This window comes from Amphiprion ocellaris, chromosome 10 (assembly GCF_022539595.1).
Source record: "Amphiprion ocellaris isolate individual 3 ecotype Okinawa chromosome 10, ASM2253959v1, whole genome shotgun sequence".
NCBI classification, from domain to species: domain Eukaryota; kingdom Metazoa; phylum Chordata; class Actinopteri; family Pomacentridae; genus Amphiprion; species Amphiprion ocellaris.
In genome coordinates this window covers 13028526-13052930 of record NC_072775.1, presented here as the reverse complement: position 1 = coordinate 13052930, position 24405 = coordinate 13028526, and the positions used below count along the sequence as shown (strand labels likewise).

Genomic DNA, 24405 nt, shown 5'->3' with positions numbered 1-24405 from the left:
GTGGGATTGATAAAGACTTATCAATATTGAAATTCTTGTAGTAGAATTGTATTATGCTTGATTTGCATGATGGATCCTTCAGTACTCTGAGTACTTGTCTGATTACTCCTGCCTCACAGATAGAATTGAGAAACAAGCATTTTTTAAACGTCTGTCACTTTCGTCACTGTTTTCGCCATGTTGTCGACATTTATTGTGCTTACTGTCGGTGGGTATGCTTAAATTGTCCTTCACCTTGAGGTTAAATTGGTTGTTTTACGATATATGTACATTTATCCATACAGTTTCTGGAGAAAATGAGTCTACCTATCGGACCAAAAAGTTATGCTTTGTAGTGTATTTCTATGCATTAAGGGAAACACCTTAACATTTGTCTAGAAACTGCGTTTCGGCCAGATGTTACTGTATTTGAATGGAAGCTGAAGTAAAGCTGCTCACAACTCATCGTGTGCTGTAGTGACTGTGTGATATCAGCGGTGTATTTGAACAGATAGAAGAAATATATTTTGACAGGACTGTCAAAATATGCCGTCTTCGATATCATATTCCTGCAATATGTAACTTTCCCTGGGAAGAGGCCTCGAGGCAGTGTAGTGTATTGTTATGCCAGCACTCTTCTCCCTCAGTTGGTTCACTTTCCCCAGTACATGTTGCCCATCCTCATGTCCAGCCTCAGATATCGTAACATGTAGCCCGAGGCAGAGATAACTGACACCTTTCCTGTGCTGGAGTTGCTGTTCTCACCTTGAGAATCCTATTTCTGTGAAAAATCAGCAGCAAATGGCACAATGAACATTAATAACATGGGAGTGAGGCATGTTCAGAAAAAGGTCAAAATCAGATTCACGTATGTAACGAGAGGAAAACCTGACTGTGGTTTAAAAAGCCGTAGACAGAATGTGTGTTTTCTTATGAGCTCCCAGTGTGTAGCAATTATTTAAAACAATGGCAGGATGGTAAGCAAGGGGAAGGTTTTTCTCTCCCTTTCCACCCAACTGGATCCAGTATTAGAGGGCTGCCATTGGATTGCAGTCATTTATCTTTCCTATGTGTATATGGCATTATGAGTAATGGTACTTTCACGCTTTTCAGCTCCCTTGATTACTTTGGCCCCCACTCCTCCTCCCTCATGCCTTTTTATTCCAATGACATATTCTTTCAAATGTAATTCGGACAACTTTGACAAAGTCAGATGCAAACTGCAGAGGATTGAAAGTGAACATAAGGATGGCAAGGAGAGGCAGAGGTTTTGGAAATGGCAACCTTTAAACAACAAAAATGAAAGGGTTCTGATGCTATTAGCTTGACTTTGCTGAGGGACCGCTGGCTACATTTTCCTGAATTTTTATCCTTGATGTCAGTCAGTGTGCATATTTAACATCATGTATGCGGTATTCTGTCACATTCTCACAATGTTGTTTCATTCTCTAGTCTTTTTAACAATGACTTTGCCAGGCAGCTTGGAGACAACTAGAATGCAAAGAGCCTTTTTTAAGCAGAAACATAGTTTTCACAATAAGGAAAGCATAGCTAAGAAAACAACTAAAGTTGAAAGTCATTGCTCTGCAATAGCATGGGATTGTTTTAAAGGACTCTGCCTTCACCATTGTTATTACTGGGCAGTTGAAGCAGCGCTGTAGCCATGGCAGCCTGTTTAGTTGGCTGGCCGACTGCTGGTCAGTGCCCACTTTTTGGTGCAGCTCCAGAGATGAATACTGCTGGGGAAAGCCTGATTAGTGTTACTGACAGCCCATAGATCTTAGCTGGCTCGCCCTTGGCCTAGCCTCCCTGCTTCTCCTTTGTCTCTCTGACTATCTCATCATGCATACACCGGGCCACTGTATCTGCAGGTTCTCAAAGGATTTTAATAAAAATTTTGAAATATTACGTGAAAGTTATTCAGTTGCTGCATTTAAATCCATGAGTTTTTTGACCAGGATTCAAAATTACTGATGATCCACTTCCACCAGTCTTGTTGAAGCTTTTGACAACATCTCAATGTCTTCCTCAGCAGACGAAGGGAAGACAGGTAAAAGCTGTTGTTTCCATGCTCAAAATATAGTTCTCGCTAGACAGATACGTGCTGTTTTTCACACGTAATGTTTTGGGTGAGATCATTTGAAATGCTGATTTGAAGAGGGCCTCGATCTCATCCTTTCTGTGACATCTCTGTCTCTCCCACATTTCACAAACATGCAGCTGGGCATGAGATGTTGAAACAACCATAAATCAGGCTATAAATTCTGGCATAATAGAGAAGTAGATGCCTGAAAGGAAGTGCCCCTCTGTTATTTGAGCAAAACTAAAGATGGGTGATAGATTTAAAAAAAAAAAAAAAAAAAAAACGGCATATACCATATACTGTAATGTCTTAGAAAGGTGTTTTGTCACCATGTGTTTCTCAAGGCTCAAGGATTTAGGTTTTTCCTTTAACTTGTCACCTGTCTGTATTATCAACCATAAACACTTTCTTATAGAAAGTGAGACACAAATCTCTAAATGCCTCTGTAGACATGCCTGTACAAGAAAATGTTATGTTAAAGGAAGATGTGCAGGCACAGAAACAAGATGTTCAGAAATGGTGAAAGTACTTCATTTGACTTACGATGCTTTGTGGGATTCAACAGAGGCTTCTGCACAAGGGCGGCTGTAGCTAATTCATCTAACTTGATCTTAAATCTTAACTCTATATCAGCTGCAGATGAAATCCATTCTCTTGAATTGAGGAACTAATGGAGCTTTTAGTACATTATCCAAACATCAAGAGCTAAACCTGCTGAGAAACAGAATGAAAAATGACACCTTTCTACAAACGCACACACACAGTCTGCAGTCTTTTCCTGACATAGCAGGATGCATTCACCGGCCTGTCAGAATTTTCTTCTGCTATCTGTTTGTGTTTGTGTGTGTGTTTGTGTGTGTCCTCTGCTGAGGTGAAGCCCTAATGGTGAATGCTCTTATCTGTGCTGGTACTAAGGAAGAAGTGGCAGAGGAGCAGCATGTGGTCGTATGGATTAAGTGTATCAGTGTGTCTACTTCAGATAGTGTAAAAAGATGAAAGTCTCTTACCACTGTGACACTTGCAGCTTAAAGCTGGGTTGCCTAGACTTTTATAATCCTACTCTTTTCACTTCTTCCATGTGGCCACTTGACAGTGTATAATAACTGGATCAGTTGCACTTTCAGGTTGGAAGGGTCGTGGTGGCAGTGTAATCCAGATGTGTGTTGTTACGTCACTGTAATGTTTGCAGTGTTTTTTGTGTTCTAAGTCTGATAGCTACCTGTTTAATGTTCATAGATGGCTTTGATGGTAAAAGGGAAACAAAGAAAGTGACTTGATCCAGTCCATACAACACTATTCCAGCACAAGCCTGTCTTCACCATATTACACTTCTGTACAACCAAATGACATTCTCAGTTAGCTTAATTTCTGATCTGTCACGTGCAAAAGGCAGCCAGTTTGAAAGAGCAATCAAGTCTGCAGTTGGAGGAGTCTTTACCCAGAAGACCCGAGTTCATGTCTTGTAATATACAAGACAGCAAATAAGTTTCATTTTCTGTCTTTGTGTACTTTCGGCTTTCGTTTGCTTTCAGGTTAAATTTAAGCACATCCAGAAAATCCAATCAGACGCTAACTTGCAAAGTTACATCTATTGGCAGGACTGTTTGGTGTTAGACCTTTATCAGGCAAAAAATCGTGTTTGCAAGTCTATCTGCTTCATGTTATAGATGCGTGAAGAGTTTCTTTAGGTGTAAGCACAAAAACTACATGGTTAGATTTAGGCATATAGCATACTTTGGTAGCCACTTTTACATGTTGGAAGCTTGATTAAGTTTAGGCACCAAAATTACATTGTTAAAGGTAGTAAAAATGTCATGGTTATGTTTAAAATATGACCCTTCTGTTGCGTGTTTGAAGTATCTTCTACATTTTCTGGGTTTTTAAGGTAGCCAGTCCCGCCTCATCTAATATGTGATTGGTTTGCTGATAAGCAGTAAGATAAATTGCAAAGATATGTTGATTAAAATATGTTTGTGATATGTTCCAATCCATCAGAAAATTGATTTCATTCAGAACGTAATTGATAATGCAGGCTAGTTGTATAAGAACGTCATTTTGTGGAGGCTGAATTGTCTAGTGTGTCTAATGCATGTCCCTTCTTGTGAACTAGACTGGCGGAAAAAGAGAAGAAGGGAGATGTGGGGAAAAAGGGGTAGTGGAAGCAAAGGGGACAGTAAATCTGCCACATGGTAATGGTCTAACTATCAAAATATACCTGCTATTTGTCAACAATCTTTTTCCAGAATCGCAGACTCCTTTAAATCTAAAAACATGAGGGATGACTTGAGCTCCCTTCCTTCCCTGCTGTCCCGAGCTGTTGGTGATTTATCTACCGCTCTACCTTCTGGTCCGTAACTAATCTCTGATATATTCCCCCATCTTTCTATCTCATTGCAGTTACATTCACTTTCATTTTCTGTCCATCTTTCCCTCTCTCTCCCTCTCCTTCTCCCTTTCTCTTTCTCTCTCTGTCTGTCTCTCTATCTCTCTCTTGTCTTTACTCCCCAAGCTTTCATTTAGCCCCATTATACTCAGACATGTGCATCCACTTTGTTAACCAGTAACCTCGACAGCCTCTGTGATTTGCCGGCGCCATTACATACACAAATGCACAAGTGCAGGGCCGCATCCCCCTAAATCCCAATCCTAGTCAACACTTACACAAAGTAAACAATGTGGTCTGTCTGACATGTTGTGCCTGTAAAGCCCACTGCCTCCACACAGTTGGCCGTTGGTCTGGTTTATCTTCACTTGTCATACAGCTTCCCAGTCACTCTCACGGGCTTCTGGGCATTCCATCACTGTGCAGCAAAACACAAACGTAGAAATCCAGTGACACACACACACACATATATAGAGAGAGACAAATACACAGAGAGTAGTAGCAGGTTGCCCAAGGCTGTTGCTGAAATGACTGGCTAACCACCAGGAGTTACATGGACTGCTTGAACTCTATCAGTCAATAGTCCATCACCCCAGGTTCTTTCTACCATGGTGGTTTGGATTTAGCCTCAGGCTGTGAGTGTGAGTCTGTGTGTTTGTGATTCTGGAGGCATAAAATACAGGTATAAAGACAGAGAGAGAGAGACAGACTCAGGGAGACAGAGTGAAGGAAACACTAAAATATTTATTAACAGATTAAGAAAATAGTTTTCCAATAGTGAGTGTCTCATCCCATTACCAATGGCTTCACACAGACCTAGAATCTACAGTGTTTGTATTAAGACTGCGGTGAAACAGACCACTTTGAAAACAAGTGGAACTGAAGTGAAGATGAAACATTTACAGGGTTAAAGCCTCACAAGTTCTCTCCAGGTTACCGACTATTGGACTAAAAATAATGTCATGGATGGCATGTGATTTATGTCTGTGCACGGGCACCTTTGTTCGACAAACATGTATGGATGCCAGCTCCAAGGCATGACCCACCATCTGTACATACATAGTGGCTCTTTGATCATCCACAGACTTTTACCATTCAGTGATGTCAGGTATGCGTGTGATTATCTGCTGGATTACGGATGCTTTCAGATTGTTTCATCCTTACGTTGCACCTACATGAAAACATTTATCAAAAAGGGGTATGCATGCTTTGTATTGCAAATGGACCCTCCCGGATGATGCAGGACAGTTGACTGTTAATGCCTGTGATGTTTCTGAATCCTCAGAGGAGAACATGCAGAGGTGATTTCAGTGTGAATATGTGAATGTGCCACAAAATTTTGAAATGCTTTCATGCTCCGGATGAGTCCAATGATCTAGACAAGGTAACACGTAACAATGACTGATAGATTTCCTCACATTACTTTTACAAATGTGACCACTTGAATCCTTTTACCCCCATTCTTTTTACCCCAAACTGCTGTCGTGCAAGACCACTAGTACAGATGTTAGCAGTAAGCCAGTCAGCAGCAGATCAACAGACTGTGTTGTAAAACTTTGAATGCATCATCTCTGTATGTAGTTATGCCACCAATGCAATTCATTTTTAGTCAAGATGCACCTTATGACTACTAGGCAATGAGGCATGTCTGTAGACAAATTATTGTTCTTGGTCAAAAGAGAAAAATGATTCAGTTAGAACTCACAAAAACATCTTTTATTGTGACTCAGAAGATTTTAACTTTTAGTAGAGTGCAGCTGACTGCCAGGCAGCAGTGGTTCAGGTGATAGAGTGGACCGTCCTTTAATCACAGGGCTGAACAGTCGATCCTCTGCCCCTCCACATGCCAATGTCCTCGGGCAACGTACTGAACCCAAAGTTGCTCCCGAAGGTGGAAGGTTTGTGGACTGAGTGTGATGGTGAATGAGAAACACTGTAAAGTGAGTCCTGCTAAGGTAGAGGAGCACAATATTAGTACAGACATTTTACCAGTTAGTTCATGTTTTCATGTATTCTCCCAAGCATACTCAGAAACATTGCAAGTGAATGTCCAGATTTAGCCCTTTACTCTGAATGCTGTTTGGAAATTGTGCGTTGTGTTTATTACCATTGTTCCTGTGGTACAAAAAAAGGAAACATAAATGCTCAACTGATGAGGATGAAAACAGGAAATGGTCATATAAAGACTGAACTTCTCAACTTCTACACCACACTTTGTGCTAAAGGAGATGATGTTTTTTATTTAAGGAACAATACCACATTGTTACTACACAATAATTATGGCCAAAAGAATTCACAATAATGATATGACTGCAGTATTTATAGAAATTTAAACAAAAATGAAAGAGAGAGTCTGTAACCATAACTGCACTCTTCATTGTTCCTATGTTAGTGTCAACCAGATAGCTGCTGGCACTGGAGTATTTATGGTGTTATCATATGTGTATGATTAAGAGGCATGTTCCTCCCTACTTGCAGTTCATTTGAAATCACTCGTCCATTTACTTATGACTGTACCTCTTTCAGCATCAGCTTAAGTCATCGGGAATTAGTGAAAAATATCTATTTTTATATGCAGTTTCTTTTGTGTCCTGCTTCTCCAAATAAGACACCCTGCTGTGCACACCATTGTGACCAGAAGACTGTGGAGAAGGAGTACTAAATCGGTACTTAAAAGCTCTAAACCCCTCATTCCCAGTGGTGCAGTACTCACTAATTCTCTGTGTTGTTGGGGTACTGTGTGTTGGTGTGTTTGCATACACATTTGTCTGTCCTAAATGAGTCCTCTGTGGAAAGTAACAGTTTTTTCACTCTCATACTTTTCTAGAGGGGCTTATAGGTCCCCTCAGCCATGACTAAAGCTTTTCTCCTGCTTTAAAAATGCCTCTGCCAGCAACTTTAACCTCCCTGGGGTGATTTCTCATTCTGTATCCACAGCACCATACATGGATTTGCAACTATTTTCCAGTCATATGTTAGACCTTTATATTTAAAGTTCTTTAATCCTGCATTTGCCTATATTGCATACTTTTTCTCACCAAATGAATCAGAATACATTTTCTTTTCAGGTTGGATAAACTAGAGATGGAAATGATGGATTATTGGAACTAGAAAACAACTAAAATTTATCACCAGTTGTGTCTTAAGTTCAGCGGAAGAACTTTTTGATTTATTGTGAAAGGTGTTTTATGGACACAAGCAGTTCTAATATTGCATTGATAGCCCCCACATGACCTGTGACAGCATATTTAATTGTGATTACAATGGTGAGATTGTTTGAGTAGAGTCAGCAACTCTGGAGAAAGATTCATATTTACACAGGAGATTGTTTTTTTTTAATTAGCCGTATATACACTGCTGAAAAAAATTAAAGGAACACTTTGAAAACGCATCATATTTCAATGCGGGGAAAAAACAAACTGGATATTTACATTGATATGGACTGGATAATGTGTTAGGAATGAAAAGATGCCACATTGTTTGATGGAAATGAAAATTATCAACCCACAGGAGGGCTAAATTCAAGACACCCCAAAACTCAAAGTGAATCAATTCCTTCATCCTCCAGTAACTGCATGAATTTTCTTACCACATAAGCCCGGCCATTGTTGTGCACCAGAAGGAATCCAGGACCACTGCACCAGCGTAGGGTCTGACAATGGGTCCAAGGATTTCATCCCGATACCTAATGGCAGTCAGAGTGCTGTTGTCCAGCCTGTAGAGGTCTGTGCGTCCCTCCATGAACATGCCTCCTCAGACCATCACTGACTCACCACCAAACCGGTTATGCTGAACAATGTTACAGGCAGCATAACTTTCTCCACAGCTTCTCCAGACCTTTTCATGTCTGTCACATGTGCTCAGGGTGAACCTGCTCTCATCTGTGAAAAGCACAGAACACCAGTGATGGACCTGCCAATTCCTGTGTTCTATGGCAAATGCCAGCCGAGCTCCACGGTGCCGGTCAGCAAGCACAGGGCCCACTAGAGGACGTCAGGTCCTCAGACCACCCTCATTACATCTCTTTCTGATTGTTTGGTCAGAGACACTCACACCAGTGTTCCGCTGGAGGTCATTTTCTAGAGCTATTGCAGTGCTCATCCTGTTCCTCCTTGCACAAAGGAGCAGATACCTGTCCTGCTGATGGGTTGAGGACCTTCTATGTTCCTGTTGAGCTCTCCGAGACTAACTGCCTGTCTCCTGGAACCTCCTTCATGTTCTTGAGACTGTGCTGGGAGACACAGCAAACCTTCTGGCAATGGCACGCATTGATGTGCCATCCTGGAGGAGTTGGACTGCCTGTACAACCTCTGTAGGGTCCAGGTATCGTCTCACGCTACCAGAAGTGACACTGACCCTAGCCAAATGCAAAACTAGTGAAGAACAGTCAGAAAACATTAGGAGGAAAAAAATGTCAGTGGCCTTCACCTGTAAACTCATTCCTGTTTTGGGGGTTGTCTCATTGTTACCCCTCTCGTGCACCTGTTAATTTCATGAATACCAAAGCAGCTGAAACTGACTAAAAACCACCTCTGTTACTTACTTGACCAGAGCAGTATCACACACGTTTGACTGACTTGATGCAATACTTAGATTAAAAAGTGTTCTTTTAATTTTTTTTGAGCAGTGTAGTTTACTTCATGTGAATTGTACTGCTTAGCCAAAGAAATTATATCTGTATCCTCTTTTCTTCTTTTGGAATGTGGAAGCTTTAGAATATATTTTTTGTCACATCTATTTAGCAAAGGGAACAGAGCAGCCACTTTCAGACCTTTTATCACTGTGCGACTCTATGATTTTTATTGAGCACACCACAGTAGAAGTAATTTCCTGCTCCTCTCTTGTTAGACCACTACTTGAAAAGATTTTGTGCTGTAATTGAATCAGACATCTTGGAACTTGGACAGATGTAATACACTTCCTGCTCTTTTCAATCCATTATTCCTCTGGTGGGCTTGTAGATCTTAGAGATTGTCCAAAAGAAACGGAATTGACGTGTCAGAAGGAAACACGTTGAGGGCAGCTAGTAAAGGTGTTGATGTACACTTTGTTCTGTAAAAATAAGAAACACTCTGGGCTGCCTCTTGCATTTCTTATCGGTGTTCATGCTAAATCCACTTTCTAAGAATTTGTTCAGATGTTTGACTGTGTGAATATACAGTATTTTATTGATCAACAAACCCACATTTTAAAATATCTTAATCCTCATCTGTCACCACCATGGATATCTGATATATGTTGACTATTTCCCCCTTTTGACTGTGTTGCCTTCACTGTTAGCCCAGGAAAAAGTCCCAACAAATTGGCAGACTGACAGTAAACACCTGTCACCTGATGCCAGTGGCAGGTAGAGAGAATGAGAGACAGAAAGCCAGAAAAAGACACGGTTAAGTTGGTTTAGATGACAGATTTATCATGGCAGACAGTGACAGACAGAAGATCTGAGACAGACGGTGCAAAAAGTTAGAGACAGTCAGACTCACAGCTGATGCAGCTGAGATATAAATCGGCGACAAAATGGATAAGAGGAGCAGCAACCAAACCGATCTCTGCCACAGTACAACTTCTATGACTGCAGTGGATCGAGTGACGTGTCTATCACCCAGCATCTTTAATGTCAAAATAACCAACATGGCAGAGCAGGAAGACTTGTCCTCTTTCATTTGGTGATCTGTGAGCTTGTATGGCAGAATGGAGACAGCATCGTCAAATAGTTTAGTTATAAAGCAGGTATTTGCAGACATGGTGTTGTTTTTATTTTTGCATTAGTCATCAATTGTAACTCCCTTGTGAAGCATCTATAACTGGGATACAAACCGATTAATTAAAAATTGCTAACACTGCATGACATCTTTTGCTGATTTACTGGTATATGATTAAATACATGTTTATTTGCTTGTAAAATGAGGTACAGATCATTTTAAAACTCTTCCCAAATGTTAGCAAAACTTGAGAAGTAGGAACACTTCTCAGAAATAGTAGTCTCAAAATAATCATCAACTCATTGTCCACCTCTTCGTATTTATGTAGCACTGAGCGATATATCTGAAAAAATGCATCCCAATAAAATCTTTCTATTTCAGCAAGCCATGTAGAGTGCATCTCTTCAGCCTTGCTTTTATTCCCATTCAGATGAGCACCGCTGCGGACACCACGGATGTGTAGCTGTTGTTATTATACTATTCTCCAGTCCACTTTACAAGCACAAGCAAGCGAGGAACCTCATTGCTAGGCTGAAATTTACATTGCACTGGCCTTTGTGAACCTTTGTGTTCTTGCAGACATGGGAAAAAATAACACTTGTCTTAGGCATAGGTGGGGACACAGGGTTGTAGGGGTTTTTAGAACACAACATTGGCTGGGGACGATGAGAGGCCAAAGCGGCTGTGAACTAGTGTGCATCAGAGGACCTGTATGAAAGCCAACCGGGTGAATGACAGAATAGCTCTATTATGGAGTAATAAGAAAAGCTTGGATGAGCCAGGGAGGTAACGCACTTGGGGTATTATTATTGTTTTTAGATACATTACAATTTTTCTAAGAAATAAACTTCCAATTTTGCAGCATTTGGAAGTTATTACTGACTACTGCCTAAAATTGAGAGGACAGGCCAGACCGTTTCCAGCTGGTGTTAGTCAGTGTACTGGGAGACGTCAGGGGTTTCTTTTTACTGTTTCAGAAGAAACAATCTTCTGCTGTTTTTTTTTCTTTGTAAAAAAAAACCTCTCAACTTTCTACACTTTCCAGACGGAAGCTGCCTGATTGACAGTCCAAATTGCCTGAACAAGGCAAAAGCAAATGATTTCAACAGACATATTTACATATGTATGCATCACAAATTAGATTGTCAAAGTAAACTAGACAGTAGAAAGACAACAGTAAACTGATTTAGATGATAAAGGCATTTTCTCGAATTATATTCATTTCTTTTCCCTGTGATAAACTGGTATTTTTGATTTGTACTGTTGTCACATATGCTGTTTTATGGTGGAGAATTGTCCCTGAAAGTTAAATGTGTTCAAACTGTCAATTACTGCGCATTTTATCCCACCTTGACTGCAAAGCAGACTTAAAAGGGCCATTGAATATACAAAACTACACCTGAACAGATGGAGGAGTCATTCACTCCAGCCAGTCAAGGTGTGGAATTTCCATTTAAAGTTTTTTGACGTTTAGCAGATTGTTGTATTTGAAGTGTGTTGAAATAAGTGCAAATTGTAGACCGTTTATGTTGGCTGATCGTCACATGAATCCCAAGACTGCTGAGTGGAACTGTTTCTAATTCAATCCAGTCAGTCACACTGCCATCCATTTCTCCTCACCATGGCTCCTCTCGTCTCCTGCTGCTTTCTGTTAATGGAGATATCACCTCCTCCCGCCTCCTCCTTCCTCCTTCCTCCCCATCCCCTTCTCTGTTCTCTCTTTGTTGTCCTTTTCCCTCCACTCCACTTTCACTTGCCTTCTTTCAAATCCCTCTGTTGTGCCTCTTCATTGGTCCACTCAGTGAAACTAATCGACAGTAAGCCATCACTCAGAGATGCGTTCCCTCCTTCTCTCATTGGGCTGTAAATCAACAAATGATTCATAACGTAGAATAAAATAGAAAAGGCGGGCCAGAAAGGAAACAAATAGAGTTTATTATTGAGTGCAATTGTGGATGGAAGGAAGACTGAGTTTCTTTTAGTAAGGCTCAATATTTCCTTGTAGTAAATGCCAAGTGCTCTAATGGCAAACAGTTGACATTTTGAGACTCCCTCGGCATCGCTTTAGCTCTGGTGTCAGGAAATGCCACAGAGGAAAAAAAAAGAACGTAACCAGGGAGCTAAACAAGTTGGAATGTTTGCCTAAAATTGTAAAAAGTAATTGCTTTCTGATTAAGTGATATACATAGTATTTCTGATTAATTACGTGAAGCAGACTTGACATCAAAGTTTCCGTAACACTTTGACATAAATGCCTGGTATTCATAAGCTGTAGGTTACCCACTCTATGTCAAAGTAGTATTAGGTCTGTTATGTATCTTGGCTTCTGTAATTCTTTTGTGCTTTGGCCTCAAGTTTCAGCCTTCAGTCTGGGATGTAATGCAGCTTTTCTGTCTCTGCAGTTGCGACTGGTAAATGTCGCAAAATTCATGTAGCATACATTACAGGAAAGCTGAATATGAGTTGCTGCTTTCTCTGTTTGAATGTGCATAATGCATTTTTTCTTGTTTGGAATTTTTGCCATTTTCTGTATCAACTCCACCCACCTGCCACAGTCTCCATAGGATTCTGCAGACTCATCAGATCCAGCAGAATTAGAAACCTGCTGAGTTTCATCTCACACTCACAGGGAGATACATACCGCACACAATTAAATTACTCTACTGTGTTTTCCTTCCTTCTCTCCCTACTCTGTGCTTATACGTATTTCTCTTTCTCTCAGCAGCAGCTTAATCAGTTTTTTTTCTTTCCTCACTCAGCTCATCCATTGATTATTTTATTTGTCCTCAAAGTGATTTTCTTCTTCTTAACATGGTCATCTACTTTACAAACACACTGATATGCACTTGCGCGCTCAGACATTCTGTAGCTCTGCAGTTGTTTTTCCTGTAAGCCTACAGACTTTGCCCTGGTTCGTGCAAAATATTTGATGCCAATTAAGCACAGTGGCTTTGTCTCCCACCTCAGTTTGTTTTGATGCAGTCAGCAGACAGCGAAAAGAAGGGAGCTGTATGTCGCAGGGCAATTATGTCAAATCTGTGTCTCACATACTCTTGTTCATATTGAAAAGCAACCTATCAAGTGTTGTGATGAGATTTTGGGAAAAACCAAATTAAATCAAAACCTCCGTAAGCTGGTTGTCTCCATAACTAGGGGAGCTTTATGTGCGGTGGTTGGTGGAGATCAGAGTTTATGGCCCCTTTAATGAGTAAAAAAACAACAGCACTGCCTGCATATCTAACTGTATGAGGAAGAAAAGTCCTGAGAGGGAGTGAGTGGGAAGAATTAATGTTCCGAAAATGAACCACTGGTCAGCTCCGACCTAGTTCTGCTTAAAGTGCAGGACTTATATGCAGCAGTCAATATGCCTAATTACTTTGTTCTTGCTAACTGCATCTTGCACTTGAGCACTGGGACTATAAAAGTCAGAGTCGATGCTCATAGCACTTATGGACCTAATGTAATGATTTTGTCCCACTCATCTCTTGGGCGTTGGAGTTTCTAATGCCTAATCTACTGCTCTGTAGTTGCTTCTTTTCTCAGTAATCCTTGTGAGGCCAGTTAACTTTAATGTTACTGTACAAGTCCATGTTTCTCAGTGCTGGTCCCTGAACCCACTGATGAATGGTGTCTGAATTGATTCAGTTACATAAGCATTAAATGCTGTATTTTGTACACAAGTTGTTTCTTCAGGTAGGGAAACTTTCTGGGATTGATATACCTGTGAGAAATTTTGATTCTATTGAAAGCAAAATGAGACATTCAAGTAGATGACATGTAGACACTATAATGACATAACTATAACAGAATAAGGAGCAGGAACACTAGAAAAATGACTAAATTAAAAGGTTAAGGCTATTATTCGCAGCATGTTATGTGCTATTATTTGCCATTTGTGTAGAGTATGATTCAGATGTGAGACTGAATATGTGATGCACATGAAACGTAAAAAGACCCAGCAGCCAAAGCAGAGAGAAGAGGGGATGAGAAGTAAAAAGTAATAGTTAATATTTGCTACGGTCAGCCTGACCTGATGTGTTTCTTCAAAGTAATTAACAGCCTAGACGAGACACAAAAAGGCAGAAAAAATGTGAGATGCTAATATTTCTCATGGGCTACTCTTGTGGCAAAACTTTGGGGAAAAAAAGAGCTTTATGTTCAGCATTTGCATGGGTGTATTTAAACCTCGACCATGATCTTTTCCTCAACCAAACCAAGTAGTTTTAGTGCCTTAACTTAACCACATAGTTTTGTGGTGCAAACCTAAGCAAACAGCAAGTGAAAGCAACTGACAGCGACAGAAAACAGTGACTGACGTAACAATGCATAAAAACCAATATGAAAAGGAATGGTACCACACAGGATCTGAACTCCAGTCTCCTGGGTGTAAGTCTTGTGTTTGGTTAATTCCACCATCCCTTCAACTTCTTCCTACTGGACTTTGGTTGTCATGTCACATGGGCACAGGTGAATAGGAAAGAATTCACCATAAAAGTGTTTGCATCTCACAATTTTACCGCCTTTTCTGTAGGGATAGACTGATCATCGGCCTGACTGCTTATTGGGGCCGATATTTGGCATTTGTCCGAATATCTGTACTCCTGTTCTCCTTAATCAATTATTACTAAATTAAATGCTCTACTTTGGGTCGGATGCAGCTGCCTTTTCTGTCTGTAGTCTCACCAGCAGAGACACAACCCGTAAATACTGAAAAAGAAACACAAGCCATCGCAACAAGCCAGGAAATTTGCCACTTTCACAGTGCCTAGTGCTAAGCTAAGGGCTAGCAGCTAAGTTAGAAGGCAGCTACAAATTGAAGCAGAGTCTGGAAAATTATGATTAATAATCTTTAAGATATTGACCTTTTGTTGCTAATACAAGTGATAAAGCAAAGAAAGATTCAAAAAATTAAAATAAATCACAGAACAGCAGATGGAACTGCAGAAGACAAACCGTTCAATCTCAAATCAATCGATCAGTAAACAGAGGAGATAATGAATAATGAAGAAGCCTAGTTATGAATGACAGATTCCTGATGTCAAATGCAGATAAGGTATAACATTTAATTTATATCAGTTCAAAATATCAGTTATATGTCTTTCTTGATGATCAGTAATTGGCATCAGTGTCAGCCCTGAGAAATCGATATCGGATTGATCCCTACTTTTCTGTGCTGTGGACCAGTGCAGCTGTTACACATTTTGGTGTAAGGCTGCGTTGAGTCGGGAGTTATTTCTAGTTATCATTAAATTGCCTCATGCGGCATCAGTGACATTGCAGTACTGTATTACACTGTCAGAATTCCTTTTAATGAACAAACCTGGTTTTATGATACCAGAAAACTGCAGCTTTTGCAGAATTTTCTGTCGGTTGTCACATTAAATGTTTTACTCCATTGTCAAATAGGACTCATTCCCCTACAGTACATAGGGTAATTAAACTACATCTGTGTTTGACAGCAAGTAGAAATATATAATGATTTTGTCATAAATCACGTTGATTAAAAAACAACAGCATTATCTGTAGTCTTGTATCCTATAGGGCTCAGTCGTATTTTTCCCTCGGTATTAACATAAGATGAAAGATTTTCTTTCATACTAATGATCCATACCACCATGCTGAGAACCTCCTTATCATTTGCAAAGAGGTGTTATGGTCATTTAAATCACTCTCTGACAGCCAACACTGATGTCTGCATAGTTATGTTGTGGATGTCTTCATCCACATTAATGACTTGGACTGAACTTGTCCATCATGTCTGCTCATGTTGTGTCCTAACCATTAGACATAAACTCCTACATATCTTAGCTTCAGTTGACATCAATTACCGTTAGAAGTGTAATATAATGAGATTCACTGTTCAACACTGAAGCAATTATCACCTCCTAACTGAGCTGAAATGCTCTGAAGCTGCAGTTTTAATTCTCCGACCACTTTTACTGTTAAACTAACAGCATCATAACCACTTTCCCACATGGACACATCGCTGTAAAAGGCGAGGATGAGAAGATCTGTTTTAACTGCCTCATTAGAGGAACTCAGAATAAAAGACATTGTTTAATATGATACACATTATAGTGTCGGGAGAGAGTCTGAATATTCCTGTTTTCTCAAAGGTGGATAATGAATGCGTCATCATTTTTGCGTGAGAATTAAATGCAAAATTATCTCATACGCTCCTTAATTTGTGTAAAATGAACATGCAGTCAGTTAACAATAATTGGATACAAGTCTTTACTCTTGTTATGTTAATGAAGCTGGAATCAGGGTGTGAAATAAAGGACAGAGGGCTATGATCTCTCTGGTGGGGGATTATACCGACTGAAGATGACACCAGAAAGTGATTACTATGGAGTTAAAATAGTATTTTGCAAGTGCAACTTATGCATTTTTTTCTCTGATAACAAGGAGGGCTTTTGTGTGTTATCACCATAATGTTAAATGTGTGACAAAAGGCTGCCCCTAAGCATTTTTTTGGAAGCCTCTGCTTGATCTTTCCATACATGAGAGTTGGTGCCTCCTCCAGTCATGGTCATTATTTGATGATGTGTAATATCTGTCATGTACTGTTTCCTACAGGAATTCATTTTAATATTTAAATTGGAGAATAAATGAAAGGATTTGAGGCCCTATAGGCGGCAGCCCATTTGCCATACAGGAAGTTCCAGCTCAGCCTGTCCTCTGTTTTACCCCTGGATTGCCCCATTTTCTCTCCGACTCCCCTCCATTATTATCTCCGGCTCCTCACCTCACCGCCTCCAGTGTGGCTGCTTCTTATCTTCCCTTCCTCTGTTACTCTTTTCTCCTGGTTAACCCTTTCTTTCTCCTTCCTTTGATTTTCATCCGTCATGTTATTTCACATTTTGCGTTCTGTCTCCCCGTGTTCATTTTATTGGTGTATGACTGTGTGTGTGTGTGTGTGTGTGTGTGTGCTGCGAACGCTTTTCCAAGTTTAATTACTGCTCATTCTGCCAGAGCACAGGGAGGTCAGTGCAGATTCCCATATGCTCAGGCTGCTTTCTCACCTGTCGATAGCGCTGAGATGTTGTCATTATTCTTTGTATTGCTGAAATGTTTGATGCACTCTGCAGGATTGTTTGCTCTCTTTATTTGTATTCTTAGCTCACTGATTCACTCCATTTGTTTCACCCTCCTGTCATTCATCTTTATCGTGTGAGAAGCGTACATTTTCTTACTTTTCCCTCCTGGTGACTGGTGCTGCTGGTGAGAGGTACACTGCAGAACCTCAAAATTCTAGCATATTAAGCCACCTGACCTGTGCTGACACTGAACCAGTTTGGATCCCCCGACAGGACATTGTGGCTGTTCCAAAGTCAAGACTGAATTGTAAAAAATAGCCCCTTAAAGGGTACTGAATGAGAAAATAAAACTTGCAGCATGAGGAAAATACTTTTCCTTTTTGTCCTTTTGTGACTTTTTTTGTATCTTTATTTCCTCTTACATATTTGCTTGTAAACTTGTATTTACTTTATTCTTCTTTTCATTAATATTACTTCTCTGTGGTTGTGTTGCTAACCTTGCCGTTATATTTTTTACTTCTGTAGTGTATGAAACGATGACTCAGTTCCATTGAAACATCACTGTAATCGAATAAATGCTATGGATTTGACATGACTTAAACTGATCAGTCTGTAGCACAGTAATGCTCTGTGTCTTATGAGCCGAGACCTAAATTAAATATAGATTATCATCCAGTCTTGTCCCCACAGTAATATATTTTCATGAGTCTCAGTACCAGGAAAAGACATAGCAGATATTTTGATTTCAATACCCCACTGGATAAGTTAACAATCCCCCTGCTCTAATGCTATTTACAGGAAAACACGATCTTGTTTTCTGGATTTCTGTGTCCATATTGCTGTCATATTAGATTTTATGGTGTGCTGTACTTTGTCTGCGGTCAGACTGTTTCTTCTTGTAAGTGAATTAGTCTTCCATAATGTGCAGTCAGATGCTGTTATACTGTAATGGCCACAGATGATTCGTAGGAAATGGCCAAAGTCGCCATGCATTTTGCAGCCAGTGACACTTGTAACCTTATTAAGGGAATCAGCTGCTACTAAAATGGTTATTATTAACCACAGTGCTGCATGGCCCTGAGGATGGCAGCGTCTGCCTTGTCAGTTGTTCAGTCCAAGGTTTTGGGCCAGACTGAAATGTTTCAACAGCTTTTATGGATAGTCCTTAAATTTTGTACAGACGTTCACAGTTCCCAGATGATGAGTTCTGCTAATCACATTTTCTCTAGCTCCACCATGAGGTTAACGTTTTTGGATTTACATGTCTTAGCAACTCTCTGATAGACTGATATGATATTTTCTGATATTCATGTTTTGCTGAGAATTGACTGTAATAACTTTTTGACCTTACAGTCAAATTTGGAATTCAAATTCACTGTGTTTTGACTAAATACTTATAAAAGAAACTAGTGAAATTTCATTTACTATTAGCTGTATTTTATGGTTGCTAACGTGCTAAAATAAACTAAACTTAAGATGGTGATATGGTACACATTTTACGTAGCAATAGCCTGTTAGTATTTAATAGTGAGTTGGCAAATTAACATGTAAACATGTAAAGATCAGCTGTGCATAAATGCAGACTTACAGAGTGACTAGCATGACTGTAGTCTCATTTGAAACAACCAAGCTGCTACTGTAGTAGGTTTCACTTTGTCTAGGCTAAGTTTTTCTCTTTAAATACAAACTTAACTCCATTTTTGTTTGGTTTTGTTTCATGCTTTCTGTGTCCGCATTGGGCCACAAAAGATGTAAATTTTGTTATCCACCCAAGTCCACAAGGGTCTGCAAGAGGCCATCTGTGAAGGTTTGAGCCGGCTGTCCACACTGCACATGCCAAGAAAACAAGTTGTGCTTCAAACATGTGCTTGTTATGAGGAGAGACTGTACATATAGATTTTTGTTGTTATCAACACCTTTATTATGCATCATTAAATGAGTTGCACTGGGACTTTGGTGCGTGGCGCTCTGATTTCCATGGACATTGAGGGAAAGCACAAACAAAGAAATTCTAAAGTGCTTTGTCCATCCACTGTGCTCGACACACTTTAGGAATATTTACTGACACAACACTACAGTCCAACTGTAAACAGCCGCTATATGCTGAAAAAACGTCACAGGCAGCCTTGACATGATGGGAACCCCCATGTGTTTTTCTGTGTTTGGTGTCATGGGGAAATACAACCTTCGTATAACAACGTGATGCTGTAAATGCAACCATGTGCCCGCCCGCTGTCTGTTTTCAAACCTCTCATTGGTCTGCACACACGGATGTAGAAAACATGAATTAGCTTTTAATGCGAGAGTACAAGGATGTCAAGGATAAATACCCTTAATGCATCACTAATGGCTTTACATTATTTCATGTCATGAAAGCCATTTTGGAAATAGCCCATTCAGCCTGTGAATGTGTGCTCTTTCTGCAAAAGAGCTCTTACTCCCTTTAAAAAGTCACAGCTCTGCTGTGTCAACTACCACACAATTTGTTTGGGATAAATGCAAGACCTTGAGCTAGAAATTGAACCTGCCATCCATGAGTAAACTGCACTAGCTGTGGGCTGCTATTAGACTCACTGAAGACATCTTCAGATGTAAATGAAATGCTATGTGCGCATGATGGATTAATGTGTATTACCACTGGCAAATGCAGGCAGACTGGAACGGAAAAATAACCTCAATAACATCCATTTTTTAGCTTATTTTATAGTCACCTCAGTTTATTATTATCTTGTTTTGTGGAGTTTCTTTATAAGATTGTTTCAGTTCATTTCGCGTCTGTCTTTTTAATGGAAATTTTACTAACAGAGAAAATCCAAGGAAAGCTGGAAGCATAACGATGAGACCGAACTCTTAATACGGCATAAAAGCGTATGTGCAAGTGTGTTTTAATGCACTGGTAAATGCACCATTGAATCCACCATTACAAGTAATATATTCAAAGTGTAAGGATGCTTAAATACCACTCTCTTTTCACTTTCCGGCAGAGTAGAGTCATGCTGTGTGCTGCAGTGTTTCTGTCTACTGCATGAGGTTGAGATGACACTCTTCGTATGAATAATGTCTTCCTTTCTTGCTTTTTTTTCTCTCCCTGTGATCCACTCTACTTTCTCTCAGCATGGCAAGAGTCCCATCTAGAAAGATCAGTAGGTCTGTCAGAGAATTGATAGAGCGGAACACAAATGTAAAAGAGAAGTAGTGCTGTAGCACAGTAATCATGCTTTCCTAACTATATTTCCTCTCATCATTATATTGTGTTTCATGTCAGAAATCTAATAAAAAAGCTTCTAAAAAATACTTGATAATATTATTTATGTCAAAGGTGATGTTAGCAGAACTCTTGTCAGTCTAAAAGTTGCCAACTTTTAAATGATTTTCCTTTTCTGACTGAAATGTTTCACTTCACAACATTTGTTGCTTCAAACTTGTTTTTTTCCTTTGTTCAGACCCATTTCCAATTTTGCTTTGACCCTGTTCTCTCAATTCAGTATGGTGACAAGTGAGGGAGAAAATGGGATAGTAGGACAAAACTACTGAAATTTGTCTACACAGATGAAAAGCTGTGAGAAGGCTTTAGGAACAGTTTGATGCATTTTAAATCACTGCCAGCTGGACATGTCATCTGCTCAATGGCATGAGACAAAGCGTTCCTCTTCAGTGAATTGAAAGGTCGGGTTGACATCCCAGCTCCCTGCAGAGAGTGACACTTGTACACCAGAGATATGTGTGTGTGTATACACACAAACATGCACGCGCGCACATGGTTGTTTTTGTGGCTTGGTACATCGGTTTCTGCCTATGTTTGAGATCCTGCTGTGAGGAAGTGAGAGGAAGTTTAATTTACAGTGTCAGTAATTATGTGTGATGCTGATCTGTGTAATCTCCAGCTTATCCTTCTGACCTTTCAATCACTTTTGTGGCATCGTGATGGAATTCTCCACTCTGTAGAAATGGGCAGAGACACAAATAGAAACAGAGGAAAGAGAGAAAAGAAGCAATGAGAATTTAGTGTGGAGTGGTGATGAAGCAGGAGTATCTACAGATGCAGAGGGCAAAACACAGAGCTTATGTCAGAGTAGGATGTGTATTCTGTAATTCACTGTGTCATTAGTTGGACTAAGATTAGTTAGAACTCGAAAAAATAGGTGTGTAGACATGACAACATAGTGTTTCCCCAACTTAGTCAAGGTGTGGGGCAAAGCTTTGCAGAGAATTTACTGATTATTCCACTCTTTAATCAAATAAATAAGATACAAAATACATTTGCTTTATTAAAGAGCAATAATAAATATACAACAGAAAAAGACAGGTCTTTTAAAATGTACAAATATAGTGTATCATAGGGATACTTTTTAAGGCTTTTGTTATTGAGAATATGAGAGGGACAGACAATTCAGACCTTTACATGTCTTATTCATGACATCTCTTCTTCTTAAGGTTGAGCAAGAGTATCATTACATACAAAAGAGTGGGGAGAAATCTTAATTAAAGTAAAGAAAAAACAAACAAACAGAACTAGTAATGTAAACAGAACAGTTGAGCAGTGTATTTTGACAGGCAAAATAACAGGCTGTTGAAATAGGATACCAAAAATGACATGGCACCTGTGACAAAGCGAGTGAATTGATGTGTTACTTCAAAGTTACTGAGATTTTGGGGTAAACTAGTTGAGCAGTGTTTAAGACAGAGCTGCTCTGTATATATATTACTGCTGGTAGCTACATCCACTTTGTGCACTGGATGTTTTCTACTGAGATGCTGAAGTATTGGAGTTGTGCTATTGTAGGAGGGGAGCTGAATTTTACACTGAACATATTGTACAGAATTTTAATTTTATTTACAGCATGCAGTGAACCCGAACATTTGCATTTCCTGTGGTTTTTCTCAGACCTGTCCCGCTATTTCCTTCCTCCTTCTCCATTTCACCGAACACACTGTAACGCTGAATAAAGTTAGAATGAAGCTTCAATGCTAAGAATTTTCATAGTCATTGAGTAACTCGAGTTTTTTCATGGAATCGTTTCAGTTCTGGCTGCAATACTTTCTCAGGAAACACAAAATCTTCTTTTAAACCAAGACGGTCCTAAATGCTGTATAACAAACATCAATGTTTTCCACTCTGTTCACACTGTGACCATTAGTCCTGTTATCTGTTAAAAAAATAACAGTGGTAGGGGTTTGTTTTCTCACTGTCTGTCCTTTTAAATTGACTCATGTAGGCTATGTGTCCACCAAAGCTTTGTTTTTGGCAGCTTCAAAATTCAGAGGCTTCTGTGGAAATGCCCAGCTGGGTGCAGTTGGTCAGTGTGGTCCTGCACCTGTGTGGCTGGGTAAAAAGAGACAGTGATGAGTGCAGCGTTTTAACCAAAGTTAAACAACTCTACAGGTGACCAAAAAAAATAAACAAAGCCAAGCGCAGTGCTCAGCGTATAATAGATGCTCAGCACCTTGTCACGCTGTGTCCACAAGATCCGTCATTTTAGTGCTTCCCATTCATTGTTTATGTAAACACCAGTGCAATGCATCCTAATATTGTTGAAATTTCCCGTTTCTCATTTGCTTAAAGTTGAGGTCTAGGCTATTTTATGCAAATCTTGTTGCCTTCGGAAACTGTTGTCAATCTAAAATGAAGACAGATTAAACAACTGTGTGGTGTTTTTGTCCCGACAGATGTTTTCAGAAACACTGTTTGGTCAAATGTTCATGTCTTATAACCTACAGTTTCTGAACTAGCCGCCATGTTGGTCCAGTTTGAAATCCTGGAGTAGATAGCCCACAAGTGAAACGTTTGTCCAATCAGGTGCAGCCAATGTTTTGACACATCGCTTCCAAAAACGCCCCTGTGGACACGTAGCCTGAGCAAAACACCTTAGTGGACAAACCTCCTGACATACAGTTATGTAGATGGAAGAAGTCTATGAATTACAATTAAACTCTTAACAGAAATGCTCTAAAATGAAATGCACATTGAAATATAAAGTGTATTTCCACAGAAAACAGTAGCATTCATGGCATTCCTCCCTTGTGTTTTCACAGTCAACAAGCACAAGCCGTGGATAGAGACCTCTTACCACGGTGTGATCACAGAGAACATGGACACGGTGCTGCTGGACCCTCCACTGGTGGCTCTAGACAAGGACGCCCCGGTTCCCTATGCTGGTAGGAAATGCAAATATGCAGCGACAAACACATTCACATCTTCTGTACAGTGTTAAGTTCATACACTTGAACACATAGTACACACACAGAGTACAGACCTTCACACACACACACACACGCACACGCACACACACACACACACACACACACACTGTCTCTCACACACAAAAGACCCCGACAAGGATGCTTTGGTACTATGTACAGGAAACTGAGGCAACTTCACACCACAAGACAAAAACAGATGATCCAACATTTCTCTGCGCTCACTGTTTGTCATGGAGACTGAATGCCATTTATCACTGTTAGCAGTAGAAAACAAATGGTGTTCTTGTTGTTAAAGAGAACTTTTTTCCTCACTATTGTATAGCATTAGCTTACACGGACGCACAAAAGACGAGGCTTTTCTTTCTTTAACGAGGACCTTACAAAACAGGGAGTTTGGAAGCCTATTGCTGTCTGTAATTTTGTGGTTAAACTGAGTTGCTGCATACAATAAGCACAGTCAACACTACAGGTATGTGACTAAACGTTCTTAAACATCTCAAAATGTGTGAGCTTCAAAGTTTTTTTAAGTCACTCTTTTGTTGTGGAAAAAAACTCAAGGAACACTTGGCTGAGTCGGTAAATTTTCATCTAAATGCAACAGAGAAAAAGACAGAATTTGTCAAGCATCTCTATCTTTCTGTCGGCGATCTTCCAAAGTGACAGCTTATTTATAGTATGACAGTGAACACAACTCTCTTTTTCCATTGCCTCGTTTCAAATGGTTTGACAAGTGTAACCTGCAACTGTATGTCTACATTCATAACAAATGAGCTTCTTCAGACTGGAACCTCATTCCTCATGTGGTCTCTATCTTTGACTCGTCTTATATAACACACAAATGTGACATGTTGCTGAAGCAGTGGGCTTTAACCTAAAAAACACAAGCATTTGGTTTGAAAAAAATCAAAAAATAGCCCTCAGAAATGGAAGCATATAAGGTCTTTTCTTAAGTCTTGTCAGCATTTCATTATGACAGTATTTATTTCAGAACCAAAACAATATTCTGTCATTTGCAGC

General features: G+C 39.8%; 1 protein-coding gene across 1 annotated transcript in view; it reads left to right on the top strand.

Annotated features, from left to right (window-relative positions):
• Positions 1–24405, top strand: part of clstn2a (calsyntenin 2a) — a 164830-nt gene that overhangs the window by 53233 nt on the left and 87192 nt on the right. The window contains exon 2 of the mRNA XM_023282689.3: positions 23221–23343. Within this exon, the coding sequence (XP_023138457.1) occupies positions 23221–23343 (123 nt within the window). The remainder of the gene's footprint in view (positions 1–23220; positions 23344–24405) is intronic.